Source organism: Asterias amurensis, chromosome 16 (assembly GCF_032118995.1).
Source record: "Asterias amurensis chromosome 16, ASM3211899v1".
In the NCBI taxonomy this organism is placed as follows: domain Eukaryota; kingdom Metazoa; phylum Echinodermata; class Asteroidea; order Forcipulatida; family Asteriidae; genus Asterias; species Asterias amurensis.
The window spans coordinates 5660699-5685221 of NC_092663.1; the positions used below are offsets into that span (position 1 = coordinate 5660699).

Here is a 24523-nt window from a genome sequence, read left to right on the forward strand (position 1 = left end):
CAAACAAGACACAGTTGAATTTTTATAGCACAAGAACTTTTAAATTTTATTGACAACAATTAAAAATAATCAATCATGAGTGTTTCAGATATAGCTCGGTAATTTACTAACTTTAACTGTTCTACAATTTAAAGTCACCTGGAAATAGAAGTGTTTTTCTTTCAAACATAAGAGTATATGCTAACGAACAATAAAACAATTTATTTAGTAATTGATAAGACAAACATTTTCTTTTTATTGCAGAATCAATAATAGTTGACCAATTTAGCCAGCTCAAAATTTGGTGACACCCTTCGATAAGACAAACATTTTCTTTAAACATTTTCTTTAAACATTTTCTTTTCAAAATTTGATACGCCCACTATATTAGTCTTGAAAGTTCTGGATTACAAATTAAATGTTTTGTTTTAACGAAGGGTATAAATTCTTTTCAAGTTATGGTTTTGTATTTCACAGTGATGTTTTTTTGACATATTAAAAAATGCAAAAAATACAAAATAAAAATTTTTGCCTTTTTGTTTGCGGGTCATTTTTTGACGTTTTGTTAATGTTTTTCACTTTTTATAAATTATTTTTTAATCATGTGAAGCTATGAAATTGACATATTATCAATTAAAAATTCTAAATTATGCTAATATTGCAGAATTCGTTCGAGTAAAACAGATCTTCACCTTCAGATTTGAGCAAAATGCAACATTTTGTCACCTCCCTGTACTGTATGTGTTCTATTATCCGAATACGCGGCTGGCTGGCTATTTCGGAAATACGCTGCTCGAGTCTCGTACCCTGACCATCACTATAAACCCTACGCCAATCTCATTGAACCATAGGAACCATACTATACCGTCCAGAGTATAGTCTGGCCCGATCTAAAACATTACGGATACGGGGACCAAGTGGACAGGAAGCCATACTATATCCCACAATTCCGTTTTCGCACATATATAAGAACGAACATCGCACATGTATATTAAATTATCGCATATGTATACCGTCACAAAACATCGCATACAAATGATCGCATACAATATACTACAAAATTATCAAACATATATTAAAAATTATCGCATATATATTGCAAATTATCGCACATATATTGCAAATTATTGCACATATATTACAATTTATCGCACGTATATTACAATTTATCGCACGTATATTACAATTTATCGCACATATATTACAATTTATCGCACATATATTACAATTTATCGCACATATATTACAATTTATCGCACATATATTACAATTTATCGCACATATATTACAATTTATCGCACATATATTACAATTTATCGCACATATATTACAATTTATCGCACATATATTACAATTTATTGCATATATATTACATTTATTGCATATATATTACATTTATTGCATATATATTACATTTATTGCATATATATTACATTTATTGCATACATCAAATGAATATCGCACATATGTGACAATTATCGCATATATATGAGAAACATCGCACATATATTGTACATTATCGAATAATGCAACGTTTGACACGCCATATGGGACAGCCTAACTACAGTTGGGACATAACCGGATCCGCACAGTACACACACAGAGCAGACACATAGCTCTAGTCTTTGGGCCGGTGTACGATGTACCCACACACGCATCACGAAGAATCTCGTTTTAACACCCCTTCTTTAAATATATAGACCCATTTTATCATAAATTTAAAAGCCAAAATGAGTACGAATATAATCTTAGTTTGAAACATAATCTGTGGATATTGAATAATTCATAAAAAAATCTAGTATATTGATCCTTATATAGTTATAAAGTAGTAAATGATGTTTTTTTCAACAGCACAGAATACTCCATTTTTCTTATAGGGATCGTCGTTCCAACATTCGACCTATGACCTTATTACCCATCGTCCTTTTCGTTCTCTGCCATCTTGGTTCGTTATTAAAAATGGTTAGTGAATGAGAAGGTTAAATTAAATCCATTGAAATCTAGCAAATTAAAATACAAAATGCGCTTGAAAAGGGGTTCCATTCATCTTGAAAGTGCAAATAATAATATCCTGTCTTTATTTTTATATTTTATAATTTTCTTAATGACAAACGGAGACATTCAAAAGAACGCTAACGCTATGTCACCCGGGTCCCGGCCTTCCGTAGAGCTGGTGAAATCCGCACTCACTGTATTTCTTTTTGGGATACCTTTAACAACGAAGAAAGGAAACAAACCTTAGCCCTCTAAATGTTACGTTTAACTTCGGAAAGATTTCGTTTTCCTGCCACCACTTTTGTCACCTGTCTGTAGATACTATACTATACTGACAAAAAATAAACACCGAACGAAGATTTATTATAAGTCATTAATTGTAAGTTGGGTTAGTGATAACGACTGAAAAAGTAGGTGGTTACTGGTACTGGTATGGATAAATGATTCAATAAATTATGGATTTGCATTTTTATGTCATTCTTATATCATTTCGCACAGTAAGCATCGGAATGTTTTACCTTTTGTGTGTTTACGGTTAGCAGCACTATAATTATTTGGTAAGCACATTGGCTGAGGCTGAAGCCGCAGCTGAGCTAGTGTAGTAAATATATGTATGCTTCAGCTAACTAAGGCTAAGCGAGCTTCATAATCATAGATAGAGGGACGAGGGAGTAACATACACAGACAGAATGCACACTCTCAATCTACTCAAACTATTCCAGTTTTGTCCGCTATCGTCTCCCGTTGCAGGGGACGATAGCGGGCGAAACAGAAATAGTAATGCAATACCATCCATGGATAAGGTTTATCGCGATTCAGAACTGCATTGCTTTGTGGGAAGGCATATAGGGCAGTTTGCTATGCGATGTATGTTGCGCACGACTCGCGCACGTATCGCCTATATCTTTGTGTGGGTTCAACAGCGCCCTCTTTTGATATTTTGCTATTGGCAATAAACCTTATGAAATTTATGGGCAGATGGGTTTAATTCTGCAGGACTTTGAAAGCACAGAGTTAGGTACACACTCACAGTGTCAAGTGAATATCATACATTGTACCGTTCTACCTCCATGGTTCTACGGATACAAATTTAAAAGTTAAATTTAATTAAGGCGGTGTGTCTGCCTGTACAATTCAATAAAGCTTTAACTTTCATCCCGAAATTCCTCCCGCAAAAAGTTGCAACTTGCAGACTAATTTGCAAGAGCTGACAAACAAATATCATGTTGTACTTCTGAAAATGTGAAATTATAACTATTTTTGTTTTGTGCATTCTTGTTTACATAGGCCAAGCGTACAAAGAAGGTTGGTATCGTGGGGAAATATGGCACACGCTATGGTGCCTCCCTACGTAAAATGGTGAAGAAGATTGAGATCTCACAGCACAAGAAATACACCTGTGTCTTCTGCGGCAAGGTAAGATAGATCTTTTACTGACTGCTGTTGTCGTTTAAGGAAAACATAGGTCCAGAACTACATGTAGGTCTAGAGCTACATTTAGGTCTTGCTAGATGAGTTCGTTTAAGTCTGAATAAAATCTAACTCGGTTAAGGAGAATGGACAAGAAAGTGAGGATTCGTGGATTGAATGTACAAGCCCAAAGCAAGAAATTGTAATCACAAATCTACATTTTAGAGTCTATTCGCCAACTTGGGACTATTTCCCCAAATCTTTGTACTTTGTCAGACGACGTTTGGTCACATGCATGACTTTTTTGCAAAATTTATAAGCATATTGTATAGTGCTTGTACAATGTTTATAATACTTAAAGCCATTGGACCCTTTCGGTACAGAACAAAAACAAAAAGTTCACAGATTTACAAATAACTTACAGGGTTTACAGAAGGTAGTGGTGAAATACTTCTCTTGAAATATTATTCCATGAAATGCTTTACTTTTTGAGAAAACAGTAAAACAATATCAATTCTCGTTATCGAGAATTACAGATTTATTTTAAACACATGTCATGACATGGCGAAACGCATGGATACAAGGGTGGGTTTTCCCGTTATTTTCTCCCGACTCGGATGACCGATTAAGCCCAAATTTTCACAGGTTTGTTACTTGATATAGAAGTTGTGATACACGAAGTGTGGGCCTTGGACAATACTGTTTACCGAAAGGGTCCAATGGCATTAAGTAAATTGTTCAACTGGAAACACAAATTTTACTTTGAAATATAACATGTATTTTGCTGAGTTTTTTACATCTTGTTATTTTTGGAAAGACAGTATATTTCAAGTTGAACTATTACTTTAGTTTGTACACTTGACTGTAGATTCTTAAAGGAACACGTCGCCTTGGATCGGTCGAGTTGGTCTTTGAAATGCGTTCTGTAACCGTATGTTATAAAATGCATATGAGTAGAAAGATGTTGTAAAAGTAGAATACAATGATCTACATAAATATGTCTCGAAATTGCGTGGTTTTCTTTCTACCGCCATTTATGGGAGTCAAAGATTTGACTCCCATAAATGGCCGACCGTGATAGTTTGCGACGTAAAAGGAAAACCGTGCAATTTTGAGTGATACTTGTGTGGATCATTATATTCTACTTTTAAAACATCTTTCCAACCATATACATATCATAACAAACGGTTTCAGACGCTTTTTATAGACCAACTCGTCCGATCCAAGGCAACGTGTTCCTTTAACAAATCTACTGATGTTTGTTATGGATCTACAGTTGAGCAAAGACAAAAAAGACATTGAACCAATGACCCTCGGATTAACATGTCGCTGCTCTACCAACTGAGCTCTCTAGCTGGTAGCCCTATCTAGGTCTTTGTATTTTCTCAGTATATTTGTACAAGGAACGTGGGTGACAGTCAGAAGCCAAAGATTAGCAAAGTACAGGGCTGTTTGCTTCGTTTTTGAAAGGGCAAGGGCACCAAGGCATTTTTTCTTTGCCATAGGGCACCCTATGAGGAAATTGTAAATTTCTACTGGAGCATTTCAAGGGCACCAAGGCAATGGCAAGGGGCAACGAAGTATCAGGCCTGAAAGTAGGGAGACCACTATATAGGGCTAGATAGCACAGATACTAGAGCACCCGCCACGTTTATCTGGAGGTTGTTAGGTCTAATACTGCTCTATTCAGTTTTACTTTGTTCAATGCCAAATTATTCAAATAATTATTTGCAGGCGTTCAACCAAGCTGATGGTTTCAGTTGTCATAACAAAGTGTATTGTTCTAACATAACTTAAATGGCAGGTACACGCTTGGTAATTGTCAAATACCAGTGTTCTCACTTGGTGTATCCTATCATAACCATAAAATAACAAGCCTGTGAAAATTTGGGTTCAATCGGTCATCGAAATTGCGAGAAAATGATGAAAAAAAAAACATACTTGTTGGACAAATTTGTGTGCTTTCAGATAGGAATAAAAAGACTTCTAGCTAGTGAGAAATTACCCCTTTCTCAAAAACTACGCCACTTCAGAGGGATTCCTTTCCCACAATGTTTTATACTATCAATGCTCATTACCAAGTCAGTTTTTAAGTTAATATTTGTTTTGAGTAATTACCAATTGTGTATCTTCCCTTTAAGTAATGTTATATTAGCGCTTTTTTCGTTACTTTTTAAATTTCGTGGCGTGTGGTTTTAATTATTGGCTGGTCCTTTTATGTGGTTTATATTTTAAGAAATCTTGTAATGTCCTGGTTATTTCTGCCTCTTGTTTGGAGCTATTTTAATGTTATTATTTTACCAAATGAACGCATTTCTCATTTCTTTTAATCTGTAGAACACTCTGTTTGGTAAATAATATTTGTTTTATTATATGATTTACTTGATAGGATGCCATGAAGAGAAAGTGTGTTGGTATCTGGCACTGTAAAGCTTGCAGGAAAGTAGTTGCTGGTGGAGCATGGGCCTACAGGTAAGCATACTTCACTACCATATTGTAGGCCAAAAGTAAATTTGTTCAATCATAGCCAGATTGCTGGATGAAATTGTTCATTGTCGAGTGGAGAGCTTTGACAAAAGACCAGTTACATGCAGGGACTGTGTGGATTTCTGTAGTGTATTGGATTGAGATTAATTAATATTTATGATATGTTATTATTTATTTGATCTACAGCACAACTGCTGCAGCAACAGTCCGAAGCGCTGTCCGTCGCCTCAGGGAAATGAAGGAAACATAAACTTTGTTATCAATATTATTGGACTTATAAACTGGATTATTCTCAACGAAGTCTTCATGTGGGATTCACAGCCGATGATCTACCATCATGTTGTTCAACAACCTCTGCCTGGCCAACCATTTGTACGTGGTTCACAGCGCAACCCTTAGGGTCAACCAGACTCATTGTCAAGTTCAGCAAAAATCAGTTGGTTGTAAATTTGTAAGAAATAAATCAACAGTTTGATCTTGAGGGAAGCGAAACATAGGTGTCAATTGTTTCTTCTTGTGTTTGTCTGTGTTACTCAAAGGTAGGGGCATAGAATGGCAACTACTCCAAAAAGAAGCTGCTTGACAGGCAGCGCTAATGTGGGGGAAAAGGAGGAGGACAATTTAGCACTTAAATTTGAATTCCTCAGACTATCGAGACAGTTGCTATGTCACCTGATCAGGGTCAAGGTTTTACGAGAGACATTTGAACACCCATACACAATTCTGAATGGATGTGATTGGTACCAAGGTTAGCTCATCTGGAGGTTGCTGTGCAGAATGCTTGCCAGAACCATTTGACATGGCTGCCAATCTGTCTCTGAAAAATTCAAAAATTGGTCTCAGGAATTCAAATAATGTAAGCGGTACATTGTGACTAAGCAAGTCGTTGTACCAGACATTATTCAAACTTGAAAATGGCCTGATATAATCGTGATACTCAACCAGGACCAACTACATGTATTTGTAGACAACAAATTCACAGATGCACAAAATGTAACGCAACATAAATATTTCAACGCTTATATCAGCTTCTAATATCATATTTAGATAATAACCAACGTTTCAGGCGAGTCAATCTTCAAATTGCCTCAAAAGTAATAACTTGTTTCCAAATAAGGTTATCTTGGTTAGTAAAAAACAAAGTTAGTTAAACTAATCTTTAAACAACATGCATGTGCTTGCCTTCAGAAGTACAAAACTACATGACTTGTCTATAAGGGAAAGAGTCTCATTGAATGTGAGATGGTTAGGAATGAGATTAAAGGTGTGTAACGCTTCATCTAAAACAGTAATATATCGGACAATAATTCTGGACGGTTACTCCGACATAACTATATTCCAACGCCCCGTAGCATGTAAATCTTCAGGGTTTTTTTAAACATAGGGTTGGCGGAATATAGAGCAGCCAACTTTCTGGATTCTATAATTCTAAGATTTTATCTCTGATTTGGTTTCAATTGATTTTGAATTGGCAAAACTTATAACGACCCTTGCAATGACCCCAGAACTGGGGCTGATTTCATGACAAGCTTAGATCAGGTTTAAAAGGGTTGGGGTACTTTTTGTAACACAAAACACAATTTTCACATCAAAAACATACACGGTTTGAACATTATAATGATAGAAAGCTTCGCTTAAAATATTACTTGCTGAGGTGCTGTAGTTTTTGAGAAAGGAGTTAAACAAGTTTTAAATACCAAAACCGCTTAAAAATTTTTGTCACAAAAAATTTCCCTGAACCAGCGAACAACTTTTTTGGCAGCACTTTGGAGTGATTTCATTTGATACTTTTTAAAAACAGTTTCATAAATACATCAGTTAGTCCAAACATTGAAGTATAATAATATAAAACATAGGATTTTTTCTTCTAATCATAAATAAAAATAATAAAACAATTTGTACAAAATAAAATATGTGTTAAACAAGCAACGCCATTCTTGTAAAATTACCTCTAATTCAAATTTACAGTAATATCAAGTTTGAAAATACCTCAACCTATAGTATTACAAGTTCATCAGATCAGATAATTAATCTTTATAAAATGTACAATGAGAGTGTCAATACATGATTTGTTGGTTTGAAGCGCATAATGGCAACTTATGATATAATGATGAATAATTGGTCAATACTAGTTGTTCAACTCACTGGGATAACATATTACCTGTATGTACATTCCTGTCAATTGAGTTTGGGGTAGCAATTCCAAAGTATATTTGTTTTCGATGCTACTGATGTACCATATTGTTTCATCTATACATGTATACTGTACATATAATTTTTTCTATTATAATTATTAGCATTTTGTTTTCATTTTTTTTGTGTGGGGGGGGGGTTGAGGGATTCTTTCTGCATGAAAGAGATTTCACAGGCGGATTCATTAACAATCTTAAAAACCAGTACAAGTGAAATCATTATTGCTCAAGTTATCTAAATTATCAAAGCTGACTTCAAAATGCCAAGTGATATTCAGATAAATACAAAATAAAAACAGGATCTTTATTCCTTTTTACCACTGAGCCAAGATGTAAGAAAGCCAATACCATAACCACTTTTACTTCTAGTCTTTCCTTCATCTTTTTTCTCCTCCCCGGACACCTTCCCTTCTTCCAATTCTTCCCTGTCCAACATTTCAAACTCGGCACTATCAGAATCCATAGTGACAAGTTTTGGTCGTTTAGCTGACTCGGTACCTGAGGCGTAATGAGATGCTTGTCTTTGCTGCTGTTGTGACTCTTGAGATGGTTCTGAAGCTGACGAGACTTCATCCTGAGACCCAAACTCTTGAAGCTTGGTCAGGGCGTCTGTCATTAGAGACTTGACTGTATGAGAAAGGAGCATGGCAGCTGCAGGTGGAAGAGACACAGGGGATGGCTTGTCTGCCTCTAGACTCTGTCCACTAGAGCTGCCTTCAACATCAGGGAACTCTAAATCACCCACCAGGAGCTCCTCGTTATCATTTTCACTGGACTCTCGGAAATGCGTGGGATCAAACTTGATGGAGTCGGAGGACTCTGGTGTTATGTTCTCCTCTTCTACACTTGATTTTGAAGGAGCTGGTGGTTCATTATCATAAGGTAGATCTATTTCAAGTTCATCAGCACTCTGATCAAAGGCTGTGTTGTCAAAGGACGGCACTTGTGAAAGACCACCCATGTAGCTTGCAGGCTCAGTGTCCGTAAATTCTGTAAGTTTCAGAGTAAATTTTTCATGTTTAGTCAAAGTCAAACTGGAATCCAATACATAGATTTCAGACAGTGTTAGAGCCTCTTACATTCCAGTATTTTGTTGTATCTAAAATATATAACAATATAAACCACAAGGGAAACTGACTGGGTAAATTTTGAAATGATTTTTGGGGTTGAACAAAGAATTGACTATTGATATCTGAAACAAAAAGTCGCATCCCCTTAAGGTGATCCCCTGGCTGCCGCTTCCCAGGTTGTATCAGATATTGGGTGTGATCCCTGGCTACACGGCAGTTAACGGTTGTATGGCTTCTGACTGGCACCCCCAAACAAAGATATTGACAAAATAGGGACACCGCCAATATAGGGCTAGATAGCTCAGTTGGTAGCGCGCCGGCACGTTAATCCGGAGGTCGTTGGTTCGAATCCCACTCTAGTCAATTCTTTGTTCAACCCCAAAAATCATTTCAAAATTTACCCAGTCAGTTTCCCTTGTGGTTTATATTGATATCTGAAACAAAAAGTTGCATCCCCTTAAGGTGATCCCCTGGCTGCCGCTTCCCAGGTTGTATCGTAATTTGGGTGTGATCCCTGGCTACACGGCAGTTAACGGTTGTATGGCTTCTGACTGGCACCCCCGAACAAAGATATTGACAAAATAGGGACACCGCCAATATAGGGCTAGATAGCTCAGTTGGTAGAGCGCCGGCACCTTAACCCAGAGGTCGTTGGTTCGAATCCCACTCTAGTCAATTCTTTGTTCAACCCCTAAAATATATAACGGTAGACAATCTAAAAGTTCAAGCTCAGATTGGTACTTTAAAAATAAAGTCGCATCCCCTTAATACGATCCCCTGGCTGCTGCTTCCCAGGTTGTATCATAAATTTGGACATGCTCCCTGGCTACTTAACAGTAAGCTTGGGCGATATCTTGATATAATCGAAAATCGTGATACCATTTCTTAAACGCTTACCATATCGTCTTGATTTTTTGTTAATCGAATTATCGGCATATCGTGGTTTTGATGAAGTATCACGATGTCTTCCCTAATTGAGACGTCTTGCAACCACAACGGGCTGTTTAAAAAAATATATAAAGTCCAAGAACCAACCCCAAGATTCCCCAATTGAAAAAAATAACATCAAACACTTTAGGCCCAGGCGGTCTCCCACAGACACTTCAGAAGTAACACAATGTATCAATTACCACCCCTGTGTGGGAGCCTTGTGCGCCTTGCCGCCGAACTGCAGACCACAATGGGATCATATTACACAAACCACAACCCATCCACAACCGTTTTATGAATGAGAGGTCACCCCATGCGCATCATGGATGCTTTTTGGTTAGCTAACCAACATAGGCCTGGATAGCTCAGTTGGTAGAGCGCTGGTACTTTAATCTGGAGGTTTGTTCAAGTCCTGATCCAGTCAAGTTTGCTTTGTTCACCCCAAAACATTATTTATTTTAGCCTTAAAGCCTTACCATCATCCGTGTTTAAATCCAGTGACATGCCTTTCGACATGTTAGAGAGACCACTGAATATCCCAGATGATCTAGGTGTGTATCTGCCTGCAGTAGCAGCATGGGCTAATGCAGCATCTACTGATGGGCCTGGTGAGGGACAGAATTCATCCAAGTCACTATCACTACTGCTATCGATGTTATCGCTGGAATTAGCCCTAGCTCTTGCTGATCTCTGTTGGGCTGGAAGGAACAAAACAATCAGGAAATTAATGTCAACCTACCAATAAAGCCCCGTTCATGCGAATGCAATTTTACGTCACATAAATTATTTGCATCAAATAATTCACATCAGTTGACATGTGCTCAACTCTTTCAAAACATTCACCGCTGACAAAATTAACTTGTATCATATGGACTAACTCTTAGGTTAAGTGAGCAGAGAAAGTGTGCAACACTCTGGAGAGAATGAATTCATGTACATGTACTTGGAAAATGTGCTTACATCTGAGCTTTTTCTCCCTACGTGGGCTGTCAATGCTGTGATCCAACTGCTGTAGTATAGGTTCTATACGCTGGTAAAGACGACCACTGATGTTGTGATATTCTAAAGCTGGCCACAGCAAAAGACCAGTAACTATAACAAACATAAAGGAAATGAAAAGTGGTTACAAAAACAATGTCAACAACTGTTAGGTTAATCAAGAATTGGATAATCACATCCTCAAAATAATGGTAGTTTTACATAATGAAATACCTCTAGCTGAGTTTTGATCTAATGGTGATGAGGCACTGGGTGGATTTCACAAAGAGTTAAAACTAGTCTTATCTCGACTTAGGACGAGTTTGTCTTAACTTAGGACTAGCCTTACATTTCCTATGATATCTCCTAGGACTAGTCCTAAGGTAGGACTAGTCCAAACTCTTTGTGAAATCGACCCCAGAATTACACGTTTGGTAATTGTCAAAGACCAGTATTCTCACTCGGTGTATCCCAACAAATGCATTAAATAACAAGCCTGTGAAAATTTGTACTCAAATTTATTTGAGATTCAAACTATCAGTTTTGTTTTGGGTTAAGTTCTATTTGGTTTTTCAGTCCACACTTTAAGTGTAAATGTGGAACCACTGTAGTAATGTACCAATAGAGCTACAACATCCTGTTTGTATTGGTGAGCTAGCTGTAAGGATAGAGACTTACCCATGATGAATGATATAAGAGTTCCTGAGATCTGATGGCCGATGGCTGCTAGTGTTAAACATAAACCACACACGTACAAGCAAAACTGTAGGGGAAAAATTTGGTTTACAAAAAGTAAAAGTAAATTCGCAAGACAAATACACATTTAAGTCCACAATTGGAAAACGTGTACAAAACCAATGGGAGCTCTGTTGCAAAAAAGTTAGTATTAACAAAAGAGGGACAATGGGAGGAGTTCCACTGTTGCAGGTGTATACAAACTTGTGTGTGAGTTGTAGTATTCAAAGATTAGTGGACTCTAGAAAGACATCATGACTGTATTATTTACATGACTCTATAATATAAATAACATCAAATTGATGAGTATCCTCTAGATGAACAATTTCCATGCAAATTTCCCTAGGCCCCAATTGAAATTGGACCAATTTTCTCTTTCTTGATTTATCAACATTTATATGAACAAATTTAAACTAAAAAAAAAAAAAATTAAAAAAATTTGAAGAACAAACTTCCATCAAAATAATGTTTGCTGAACTTATTGAGGAGAGCATTTTCAGCATAATATTTTTCTTCAAATGATGTGTATTGAAATGATGACTTCAAACAAAATATAAATCAATTATACCCTGCAAGATATGTTAACAAAAATTTTACCACACAGGCGAAGTAGGATTCTACACTACTCATTGACCTCTGTGCTTTCTGCTCTACTCCATATAGTACTGTACAAAACCAGTGATTGCTAAAACCAACGGAGGGCTAGGTAGGGCGCCCTCTGCCTTTTTAATCATGGATCATTATAATGTGTTTGCAGAATTGAATAGCATGATTTTTTATGACGAAAGTGTCAGAGAATGCTACTCCATGCTAAAGCATAGGGACAGAATCCTACACAATGTTAAAGCAATAGGACCAGAATCTACACAGTGCTAAAGCATAGGGGAAGAATCCTACACAATGCTGAAACATAGAGGAATAATCCTACACAGTGCTGAAGCATAGGGACAGAATCCTACACAGTGCTAAAGCATAGGGCCAGAATCCTACTCAATGCTAAAGCATAGGGCCAGAATCCTACACAGTGCTAAAGCATAGGGCCAGAATCCTACTCAATGCTAAAGCATAGGGCCAGAATCCTACTCAATGCTAAAGCATAGGGCCAGAATCCTACTCAATGCTAAAGCATAGGGCCAGAATCCTACTCAATGCTAAAGCATAGGGCCAGAATCCTACTCAATGCTAAAGCATAGGGCCAGAATCCTACACAGTGCTAAAGCATAGGGCCAGAATCCTACTCAGTGCTAAAGCATAGGGCCAGAATCCTACTCTATAGCATAGGGCCAGAATCCTACTCAATGCTAAAGCATAGGGACAGAATCCTACAGAGTGCTAAAGCATACGGCCAGAATCCTACTCAATGCTAAAGCATAGGGCCAGAATCCTACTCAATGCTAAAGCATAGGGCCAGAATCCTACTCAATGCTAAAGCATAGGGCCAGAATCCTACTCAATGCTAAAGCATAGGGCCAGAATCCTACTCAATGCTAAAGCATAGGGACAGAATCCTACAGAGTGCTAAAGCATAGGGCCAGAATCCTACTCAATGCTAAAGCATAGGGCCAGAATCCTACTCAATGCTAAAGCATAGGGCCAGAATCCTACTCAATGCTAAAGCATAGGGCCAGAATCCTACTCAATGCTATAGCATAGGGCCAGAATCCTACTCAATGCTAAAGCATAGGGCCAGAATCCTACACAGTGCTAAAGCATAGGGCCAGAATCCTACTCAATGCTAAAGCATAGGGCCAGAATCCTACTCAATGCTAAAGCATAGGGCCAGAATCCTACTCAATGCTAAAGCATAGGGACAGAATCCTACAGAGTGCTAAAGCATACGGCCAGAATCCTACTCAATGCTAAAGCATAGGGCCAGAATCCTACTCAATGCTAAAGCATAGGGCCAGAATCCTACTCAATGCTAAAGCATAGGGCCAGAATCCTACTCAATGCTAAAGCATAGGGCCAGAATCCTACTCAATGCTAAAGCATAGGGACAGAATCCTACAGAGTGCTAAAGCATAGGGCCAGAATCCTACTCAATGCTAAAGCATAGGGCCAGAATCCTACTCAATGCTAAAGCATAGGGCCAGAATCCTACTCAATGCTAAAGCATAGGGCCAGAATCCTACTCAATGCTATAGCATAGGGCCAGAATCCTACTCAATGCTAAAGCATAGGGCCAGAATCCTACTCAATGCTATAGCATAGGGCCAGAATCCTACTCAATGCTAAAGCATAGGGCCAGAATCCTACACAGTGCTAAAGCATAGGGCCAGAATCCTACTCAATGCTAAAGCATAGGGCCAGAATCCTACTCAATGCTAAAGCATAGGGCCAGAATCCTACACAGTGCTAAAGCATAGGGCCAGAATCCTACTCAGTGCTAAAGCATAGGGCCAGAATCCTACTCAATGCTATAGCATAGGGCCAGAATCCTACTCAATGCTAAAGCATAGGGCCAGAATCCTACTCAATGCTAAAGCATAGGGCCAGAATCCTACTCAATGCTATAGCATAGGGCCAGAATCCTACTCAATGCTAAAGCATAGGGCCAGAATCCTACTCAATGCTAAAGCATAGGGACAGAATCCTACTCAATGCTAAAGCATAGGGCCAGAATCCTACTCAATGATTAAGCATAGGGCCAGAATCCTACTCAATGCTAAAGCATAGGGACAGAATCCTACACAGTGCTAAAGCATAGGGCCAGAATAAAGCATTAAAGAGGAAGAACCTTAATCAATGCAATGCAAAATAAAGTTGACAAAATTAATTCAATTTAGTATAAAACAGGTTTATTAAAAAAATCCATCGCAATTACACAACTGAGTTCCACATATTAATGTCAAATAATCACATAAAAAACAAATATAAAGGTCGCGTTTAACCATAGAGCTATACATACTGAATAATAATAATAATAATAATAATCTACATTTACATGTATATAGCGCTAACTTGCTCTGTGTTTTGAAGCCACCCTGGGCACAGACATGTTTGATGTGTTGCATGACTATGACAAGATTTTAATTCACATTGACTTTTTTTTTTTTAATTCGGCGTGTGCGCTTTCGTACGCAACTGCCCATTAGCGTCTGTCTGCGCTACAAAAACTTAAAATAGTAAACATGCCTTTTAAACATGACGCAAATGACGCTCGCAGTTTGGACGCTCATCAGCAGATTGTGCGTTTACATTTGCTGCACGTTTTGGTTCGATGACACATAGAAAATAACAAATGCACTATCATGCAAATAGCCGTACAATTGCCGTACAAAATATCAAGCTTTTTTGTATTCGTTTGTACATGAACATTTGATGCGCCGACACGGCTTCAAAACTTTAATGCGTGTATAATGGGGTGTTAGCGCTCTGGTCACATCAATATATATAGCTACAGTATATTCATTTAACAGAAACCTGTCATAATAATAGAAAGTGCTTCCAACTTTAAAATTGTTTTGAACTTAAACCTTTTTCTTGTGAGAAAATTGTCTGACCAAGGTCCTATTATGGGTGAGCATTCATTGCTCACTCAAAGTTATGTATCCCAAAAACCGTTTTTGTGTGAAAATGTATTGAACATTTTAAACAACAATATTTCAAAACTCAAATTTTAAACGGTCAAAGTGTCTGTAATTGTATTTTTGTAATGTTTTTTAACAAAAGGGCATTCATGATTCGGAATAAAAAAGTAGTGACTCATTCTTAAATGTCCGTTTAAACCTTGCAGGGTCATTGCCATGCGCTCAAGACCCTCGCCCAAGCCGATCACACGTAACAACCTGTCGCTACCCTTTTATTCCCATATTAAAGGCACTGAACACTATTGGTAATTAACTTGGTAACAGGTTACGGTGAGCTGTTGATAGTATAAAACATTGTGAGAAATGGCTCCCTCTGAAATAACGTAGTTTGTGAGAAGGACAAAAATTTCTCACTCAAATATTTGATTGAATTCAAGCTCGAATTTTGCATCTGAAAGCACATAACTTGAGCAACAAGGGTGTTTTATCCTCCAATATACTCTCGCAACTTCAACGACCGAATGAATCAAATTTTCACAGGTTTGTTTTGTGTGCATTATGTTGACATACACCAAGTGAGAAGACTGGTTACCAAAGGTGTCCAGTGCCTTTAAAAGTTACATTGAATGTTTTTGCATGCTTTATTATTATTATTTTCAACCATGACATTTGGTCATTGATATCAACATCCAAATAATATAAAAATGGTCTAGTAGTAGCTAGGAAACTGTTTCATGTAACATACATTATAGTATAATGGACTATCATTATTTAAAGGCAGTGGAGACTATTGGTAATTGTCAAAGACTAGCCTTCACAGTTGGTGTATCTCAACATATGCATAAAATAACAAACCTTTTTTTCTCAAAAACTAAGGCACATCAGAGGAAGCCGTTTCTCACCTTGTTTTATACTATCAACCTCTCCCCATTACTCGCCACCAAGAAAGGTTTTATGCTAATCATTATTTTGAGTAATTATCCAATAGTGTGCACTGCCTTTAAATAATAATAATAATAGTAATAATAAGACTTAAAATGCGCACATATCCACCCTGCTGGGTGTTCAAGGCGCATAATATGATTGAGTTTTTTAAACGCGTTTTACATAAGTACAAAATAAACATTTTTTAACATTAACTGCAACTTGAACATACTGTATTTTGTAGTATTCATGTCAAAAGTAACATTTTGACATGGGTATGTGATTTTTGTATACTTTTGTTGTTTTCCCCAAATATGAAATGAGGTTTCTGTCCCACAATATTTAAAATCTGTAGAGACTATGCAGTGTGCATGAGAACTTTTACTGACAACTGGTCTGATACTCTCGTGTACCACCAGGGGGACTGTAGCCTTCATTGCTTCATAGATCCGCATTCAAAATGACTGGAAGGTTTGACCAGCCTGCAAATATCCCCTTCCAGGCGCTTCGAATCACGGCTCTACCAAACTAGTGTCTAAGCCACGAAGGCCTTGACAAAAGGCTAGTGGGGCGGAGGAGTAGTTGCATTATTTCATGGTAGTCCAGTACTGCTTGAAGGTTGATTTCTACATTTATACCTGCAGTTGGATATAATAAAGGGAAAAAATGGGTGAATGAATGAATGAGTGGATAGATAGACGGATGAGTGCATGTAACTCAGAAATAAAATATCAAAATTTTTGTTATTTATTAATTTAAATATTTATTTGCTTATCTAATTTCTGATTTATTGATTATTTGTTTATTAATTGATCGGTTGTTTTGATTGCTTTATTCATATTTAATCATCCTTTTATTGATGTAAAGGTATGTATGTTGGAAAAGGAGTTAGTTTGATTAACTTTTCGTTGCTTGCGTTGTTATTTTATCAATTTGTCTGTTTATTTATTGACCTATTTTTTTGTTTATCCATCCATATTTTGATTTATTTGTTGCTATATTTCTTGTTACATGTACCTTTCCAACTATTTATTCATTTACTTATTGTTACTTTTTGTTTACATTGTTTTGATTAACAATTTGGTTATTTATTTATTTATTTATTTGCTTGTCTAATTTCTGGTGTTTGTTTTTGGTTTTGTTGTTTCAAGTTGTGCTTTGTGTATACAGATTATTTATATTTACTTTTAATTGTTTTTATTTTTCCAAAGAGAGTATATAATATAGTGAGTTTGCCTCCCTATATGAGTGGATTAACAGGTGTTCGAGCTACAGAGTGTTTAATTATACTTTTGTTGATCCTGCCCCTGATTTCACGAAGCGCTGCGACGCGTCGCAAGTGCAAGTTGCGACCGGTTACACGTCGTAAGTTGCGCTGCGTATGAAATCCATTTCATCAAAGTTATGGTGCATTGGATACATCGTAAGTTCCTTGACAACGGGGAAGAACACGTTGTAAGTTACGACTACCCATAGGGTCGACGGTAGAATGCTATGTTTCATTTGTTTACGCACAAAATGCATGAAAGGACATAACAATTACCACATGTAACTTCCGTGAACCAATCGGGAAGACACAAGACAACAAATGGAAATTTACCTTCCCCCCCCCCAAAAAAAAAAGGACGGGTAAAAGAAAACAAACACAGGCATAACAAAGTACACACAAACTTAAACAACTCAACCAATTAATAAGTATAAACCAACCAAAACAACCCAAACCTAAACGCTGGTCCGAAATGGTTGACTGTCTGCCATCTTGAATTAGGCAGTTTCATCAAGTTGATTTCACGTGTACCAAAACACACACACACACAGCCCCGAAAAAAAAGAACGAAATGTATTAAATCATAACTCACATTTTGTACAACTCACAACTATGAGACTTGACAGCAGGCAGGAGCATTCTCTCCTCGTGCTTACATTTCAAAAAGTTTTGAAATCAGATAAATAGTTTTGGAGATATTGTAAAAAATAGAGAGCAACGACAGAAACCGGATTCTTGGCCTCGCGTGTAGCGCCCATTCGTTTGTGCATGACGTCACCTTTGAACCCCGTGGACAACGGATTTCGGAAATCTTCGGAAAGAGCCGAAGAAGCCCGAAGATGGTTTTTTACGATGAGGGAGCATATGTTTACACAAAATGAGATAACGATTACATCATCGTGTAGCCAATAAAACTCCGCACATGGTACATCTAGTCGCATAGCTTTTACCACGAAATCCTATTTTTGTCAGCGTTTTCCGTTTTTTTAATCAAGATTTCTTCCTGAGATAATTATCAAAATTGAATGCAACTTTGTCAGTGCTAATTCCCATACTTTTAAGATTAACTTGTGAAAATTTGGTGTCATTTGATTTGTTTTTGTTTAACCATTTCTTGCAAAGTTGTCCTAAATACGCACGTGTACATGTACATCGCACAGTCTGCAAACCTCCCCAGAGGGAGCTTGTCATATAGTGCGCCCTCTTTTGCCATAGGCTGTGCGTTAAACTTGGCTGTGGTCGATATGAAGAAAAACATAACAAATTGAACTTGAACACAGGTACATTTTTTGGACGATCCACGCTCATTAAAAACGTTATATCTCTTCAACCAAACAATAGATTTCAAAATATTAAATTGATTTTTACTCCATATAATACACCTTAACAGACCACATCTTGTCAGAGAAAAAAATCACCTGCATTTAATTTCACTGAAACTGCCTACTTGAATGAACTATAATACACGACTGTTTCATGACCAAGCTGTAAATAACATAAAACAGCCGCATAACTTTAGCAGTTCATCCTCGTCCAAAAGGTTGTTTTTATTAAGAATGGAAATAGTTTGTATTGCGACTCGTTGCGCTTACGACGTGTTTGGTGAAATGTATTGTGGAACTCGTCGCAGCCGCGACGTGTCTTAGGTCTGCGACGCATCGCAAACCCTGCGATGCGCCGCTACTTGCGATGAGTTTCGTGAAATTGGGGGGCTGGCCATCACATTAGGGTTGTTTTGTAATTTCCTGTGCCGTACTTTTTGTCTTGCTTTGTATTTACTTTTGTTTTTATATTATTTATTTTACATACTGTCTGTTTGTATATTGTTATTGTTTAATGGCCAAATAAAGAATAAGAATAAAAATAAGGGATGACCTAGCCCAATAAATCGGTACAATCCACTGGGTTGGGCCATGTTTATGGCATGTATGACAGTATATTGATTGATATTTTATTATCATTATTATTATATGGGTCTTTTCGCACTTCCCACCTGTTCTTCTCAGAACATCTGGATCCTTTCCTTAATCCCTTTCCCCCTCTCTTTTTCTATAAATGGATATGTATTTGTTTGTACTTGTTTTATGCCTCTGAAGAAGGTCCGGATTGGATCGAAAGCTAAGGCCAACTAGCCTATTCATTATTATATGGGGCTAGGATACTATTATTAGTAGGATGAACCATGGAGGTAGAATTATACCTCCATGGATGAACATGATATAATTGGAACATGACATGTTATTTGATAATGGAAGTCTTAATTAATTAAGTATCTGATATAAAATAATTGACGTTGATCATTTAACAATTTGAGAGTGACCAGTTAAGACCACCGTGCACAAAATCAACTTCTTACCGAGAAAAGATGTCCATCAATGTTTCGGATCGGCATCATAAATCACCAAATCCGCGTCAAAACTAGCTGTGGACGACGCTTGCGACGACGGCGGACGAGAGGGACATGAGCATGCAGTGTACATGTAATGTACATTATGTATGTGTGTATGTGTATGGTATGGTGTATGCTGGTACTCAGTTATTTTTGCATTGATTTAACACAGCGATGTGAAGAGTACCAGTTATATAGTGAGTAGAGTAGAGTAGAATCCTACTCGTACATGTACCATAGGAAATCTGTTCACATATCTTGCACCAATTGAAATCAATGTTTCCTTTTAGAAAACCAATTCTGTACAAAATGACTCCATGTGTTTGAAAGTTGCAAAGGATTAAAACTAAATACCTTAGAGGGATAATCCTGGCGGAATCCCCATAGTTTGACATTCAGCCTGTCTAGGGTAACCCACAGCTTGGCTATATGCTCACACAACTCTGGAAGACTTTGTAGATGGGGATGAACAGGTGTCCAACTGATGAGAGATAAAAAAACTGAGAGTCCATCGAAGGCACTGGACAAATTTGGTAACTGTCAAGGCTAGTATTCTCACTGGCGGCTATTGATGGCGCATGTGCACAAAGGCTACTTTTCGGGTATAAAGGGAAACCTAAACTAGCTGTTGCACGTTTTAACATAAAAATTGTACCTTATTCAATCTCTATTTTCATTCGACAATCCAACTTTCCTTTTCCCTTTAAAGCCATTGTACACTTTCGGTAAACAGTATTGTCCAAGTCCCACACTTCGTGTATCACAACTTATATATATAAAATAACAAACCCGTGAAAATTTAGGCCCAATCGGTCGTCGGAGTCGGGAGAAAATAATGGGAAAACCCACTCTTGTTTCCGCACGTTTCGCCGTGTCATGACATGTCTTTAAAAAAAATCTGTAATACTCGCTATCGAGAATTGACATTGTTTTAATCATTTCTCAAAAAGTAAAGCATTTCATGGAATAATATTTCAAGTCTTTCTTTCACCATTACCTTCTGTAAACCCTGTAAGTTATTTGTAAATCTGTGAATTTTTTGTCTTCTTTTCTATACTGAAAGTGTATATTGGCTTTAAAATTTATTGCGACTGAATCTTGAGATTGTTGGATGGACAAAAAATTGCTTTATTACTGTTACAGACTTACCCCTCTTCGTCTTCGTCTGGCTTTTGGACTACAGGAAATAAATAATGAGAGAGTCAAACAGATTAACTCATTGCATTTAAATGACATACATGAATAGCCTTGTCCACAAGGCTCTTTACGCAAGCATGGGCCCGCTCTGAATTCACCATGTAGCGTTGGACGACTAACTGCATAGATACACAGTCTATGTACTGGCACGGTCCATAACAATCCTTGATACCGTGGGGTCGAAGCATGGTTTTCAAGGTTTTCAACCTCGGTATCAAGTACTGTATATCAAATACCTAGTACCGTGCCAGTACACGTATCTGTGTAGTTTGTCGTTCAACGGTACATGAATTCAGAGCGGGCAGCCAGTGCATGCATAAAGAATACATGAAGGCCAACCACCAACAATTTCAAAAAGTTAATCTTGACAATCTATTGTTCAATTTAAGTTTTGTCTGTTCTGACTTTAAAAGATTTTACAATGATGAACAGGCCTGCAACACTGCTAACTAATGAGATGTATCAGCAAAAACTAGCAATACTCAAATAAGCTACACTTCCTAATTTACCTCTTATTTCTGGCCAAACTCGAGTACAAATGGTCTCCATGGAAACAAAGACGATACCTGAGACAGCTGCCACAAAGATTATCCTGTAATTCGTTGCAACAGCCATCCTATTTATGATATAAGGAAAAAATAGCAAAATCCTTACACTGCATTGAGGTCAGGTTGGTACAGTTGTTTCCCAGTCTTTGACCTCTGTGGACCCCGGTTCGAACCCCACCTCAGACTGCCGGAGCCTTGCATGTGAATTTGGTTTTGGGACCCAACCTGACTGCACTTGTTTAACCAGGTTTTTTTCTCCCCCGTCTAAAACATAACATTTCTTCTTGTTTCCTCTGCATTATGATATTAATCGCGCTAAATGTGCTATTGGATGTGTAAAAAGTAATCACAACATAAATAATAAAAAATGTTAGTGTGGCGCAATTTTGACACTATGTGTGAAACTTTTGTCACACTCTCTCTCCCATGTTAAAAATTCTATGCGGGGGAAAAGGGATGCATCATAGTTTTTACTTCTAAGCAACAATTAAAATAAACCAAAAGTATGCCTGGTGATTTTGAAGGATAGTTTAATTCATTCTTCTCAGCCTTCCTTTGGTGGAAATACAAGTGAATTTATGATTTTCAAAATATTCTGCTTTAGGATCTCCCCTTATACTAATGTAATAGTACGCCAAGGGTAACCATAGGCCTTGGGTACTCCTACTAGAACTATCTTAGTTCTAGGAAGGAGTAGGCCTTGGGTCACAGTCTGTGTAAAGAGAAGATGACAAGGAAATGTCAGTTTAAAATAATGGGTTATATTACATTTACAATACATACATGTTGGAGCATGAAGCAATAGACCGATCCAGTAGTAGGCTCCGCCCACGAGGCACGTGTGAGCAAGAACACTTGGGGCTCTCCACTGCCTTTCTGCACAACTCTGCCGCGCAATATGCAATGGGGCGGAGCTTTAATGGATCGGTTTATTAAACTAGAGGAAAATCCCAAATGAGGAAATTCCACACAACTTACTAAGACTAGTTTAGGAATAGAGTATTGAGTGGAAGTAAAGCAGTTGCACATGGCAATTGCAGGTCGAAATTTGCAATTTTAAACAAATCCCCCAGTTGTTACTTATGACAATGATGACTTTAATGTATAGCCTTAATCAACACCGATTTGCTCACTTGTTAATTGTTTGTTTTCTACCTCCATGATGGTTTGTTTGAACTGACATAATAACACTGACAGCACATTATTCATTAAAACAAAAATTGAGTGCCTACGATAGCGGAATGAACCTAGTGATAAAATACAGGATTAGGAGTGTACTGGGGTTATCCCTTTCTTCAACAAGCCTAGTGGGCTAGTGCAGTATATTTTCCACTAACAAAATAAACGTCCAACTACTAACTAAAAACTAAGCTCACCATAACAAACCATTGACACAGAGAACCATCACTGCGCTTCGGACGGGTTTCTCCCACACAAGAAGACTCTGCACTGACATAATAAAGCTCTCAAAGGGACTAAGAAACTCCCTCAACTTCTTCTCTCGTAATCTGACCTCCGTTTCTCGCTCAAATGCCTTCATTTCACTCTCCGAAATGTCTTTTTTGACGGTAGTTTTAGCTTTCTCCTCCAATTCTTCGTCCATTGTAAATACGTAATGTTATGATTTTGCGTCATGTATTATTTTGTTTAGGGAATTGTGGTTATACTATGAGAAAAACAGGTAAGTAGCCTAACTTTCACAATAGAACAGTATCGTTTCATTGGTCATGTTTTATTCGAAATTTAAATCTTAAATATAATTTTTTTTTCACTCTTAAAAATAGGCTTTATACATGAATGATTTTTACTTATTGGATTTGTGCCATTATATGAAAAAAATACTAGCGTTAGATTCCCCCTAATATTAAAATAGAACAGCCAACTTCTTTCAACGACGTCACGTTAAAATTATTCACTTTGTAATAACGCCCTCTGTCGCCCAACCGACGCAAGGTAGCTGCCGCCATTCGCTCGTCGTCCCCCCCCCCCCCCCCCCTGGTGAGATCGGAAGTGTAGGCTAGGTCACTATGGAATTATGCAAATGAGAATGTTTCATTCTTATGAACGTAGGGAATTACTTCGCAGTATAAAACTCAAAGTATTCACGAACAACACTTACAAATATTATGTTGAGTATGATCTATTAAATTACTAGGTATTAGCCTTGCTCAAGGCAGTCGCATTATTCGCTCCGAAAAGACGCAGCTGTAAACCCACCCGCCGTATACCCTGTGCATGGTGTGTGCGATCACACCGAATGACCATACACACTGTCACATCGCACGCATACTGTTCACACAAGTCATCGCACTCGTACACCACTAACCGCATGCGGAGGCCGTCAGGCCGACAACAGCCTTGTCGGGTCTGTATCTTCCCGTTTTAAAAATTTCAATAGTGGACGAAATTGGGGGGAGGGGGGGGGGGGCTCTAGGATATGCTAGTATGCAGCTCATGAATATGTATATCGTTCGTCAGACCTATCAGACAACACAGGATGTGAGGCAAATGAATTATTCATTTTGACGTCCAATCACACACGCCTATCATGCTCGCTGAGCGTCCGTGGTGGTGGTGTGTGTGATGGTGTAGACATGTCTCATCTTTCGCGGGCATTATGGTAACGAGCTGACCGTGGGAACTCTTCGCTTATTATAGTAATGAGGTCAGTGGCTTCAACACAGACCCTACAAGGCTGTCGGCCTGACGGCCTCCGCATGCGGATAGTGTACGGGGGCATCGTGTCGTGCGATGTTACGCACAGTGAATACGGGTGGGTTTTACGCACAGTGAATACGGGTGGGTTTTTATACAGCGGCGGTCTTTTTTCGGAGTGAATAATTCGACTGCCTTGAGCGGCCTTTGCATGCGGGTAGTCAAAGGAAGGTACAC

General features: G+C 37.9%; 2 protein-coding genes across 3 annotated transcripts; one reads left to right on the top strand and one right to left on the bottom strand.

The window, feature by feature from the left end:
- Nucleotides 1–1856: 1856 nt before the first annotated feature.
- LOC139948647 (large ribosomal subunit protein eL43) lies at nt 1857–6363 on the top strand. Its single transcript, XM_071946859.1, has 4 exons — nt 1857–1941; nt 3262–3390; nt 5774–5856; nt 6058–6363. Exons 1-4 carry the CDS (start codon nt 1882–1884, stop codon nt 6119–6121), a joined length of 336 nt encoding a protein of 111 aa, XP_071802960.1. The 5' UTR covers nt 1857–1881; the 3' UTR covers nt 6122–6363.
- Nucleotides 6364–6516: 153 nt separating this feature from the next.
- On the bottom strand, nt 6517–23298 carry LOC139948646 (reticulophagy regulator 3-like). 2 transcript variants are annotated; one of them, XM_071946856.1, is made up of 8 exons: nt 23008–23298; nt 21593–21699; nt 21036–21063; nt 20241–20367; nt 11720–11804; nt 11024–11155; nt 10540–10761; nt 6517–9053 (listed from the first exon to the last, which is right to left on the bottom strand). In XM_071946856.1, the coding sequence occupies exons 1-8, from the start codon at nt 23232–23234 to the stop codon at nt 8368–8370; spliced, it is 1614 nt and encodes a 537-aa protein (XP_071802957.1). In that variant the 5' UTR covers nt 23235–23298; the 3' UTR covers nt 6517–8367. The 2 variants fall into 2 exon arrangements, with proteins under 2 accessions (XP_071802957.1, XP_071802959.1); XM_071946858.1 differs by lacking the exon at nt 21036–21063 and having other exon boundaries at nt 23008–23144.
- Between the last annotated feature and the right edge of the window lie 1225 nt (nt 23299–24523).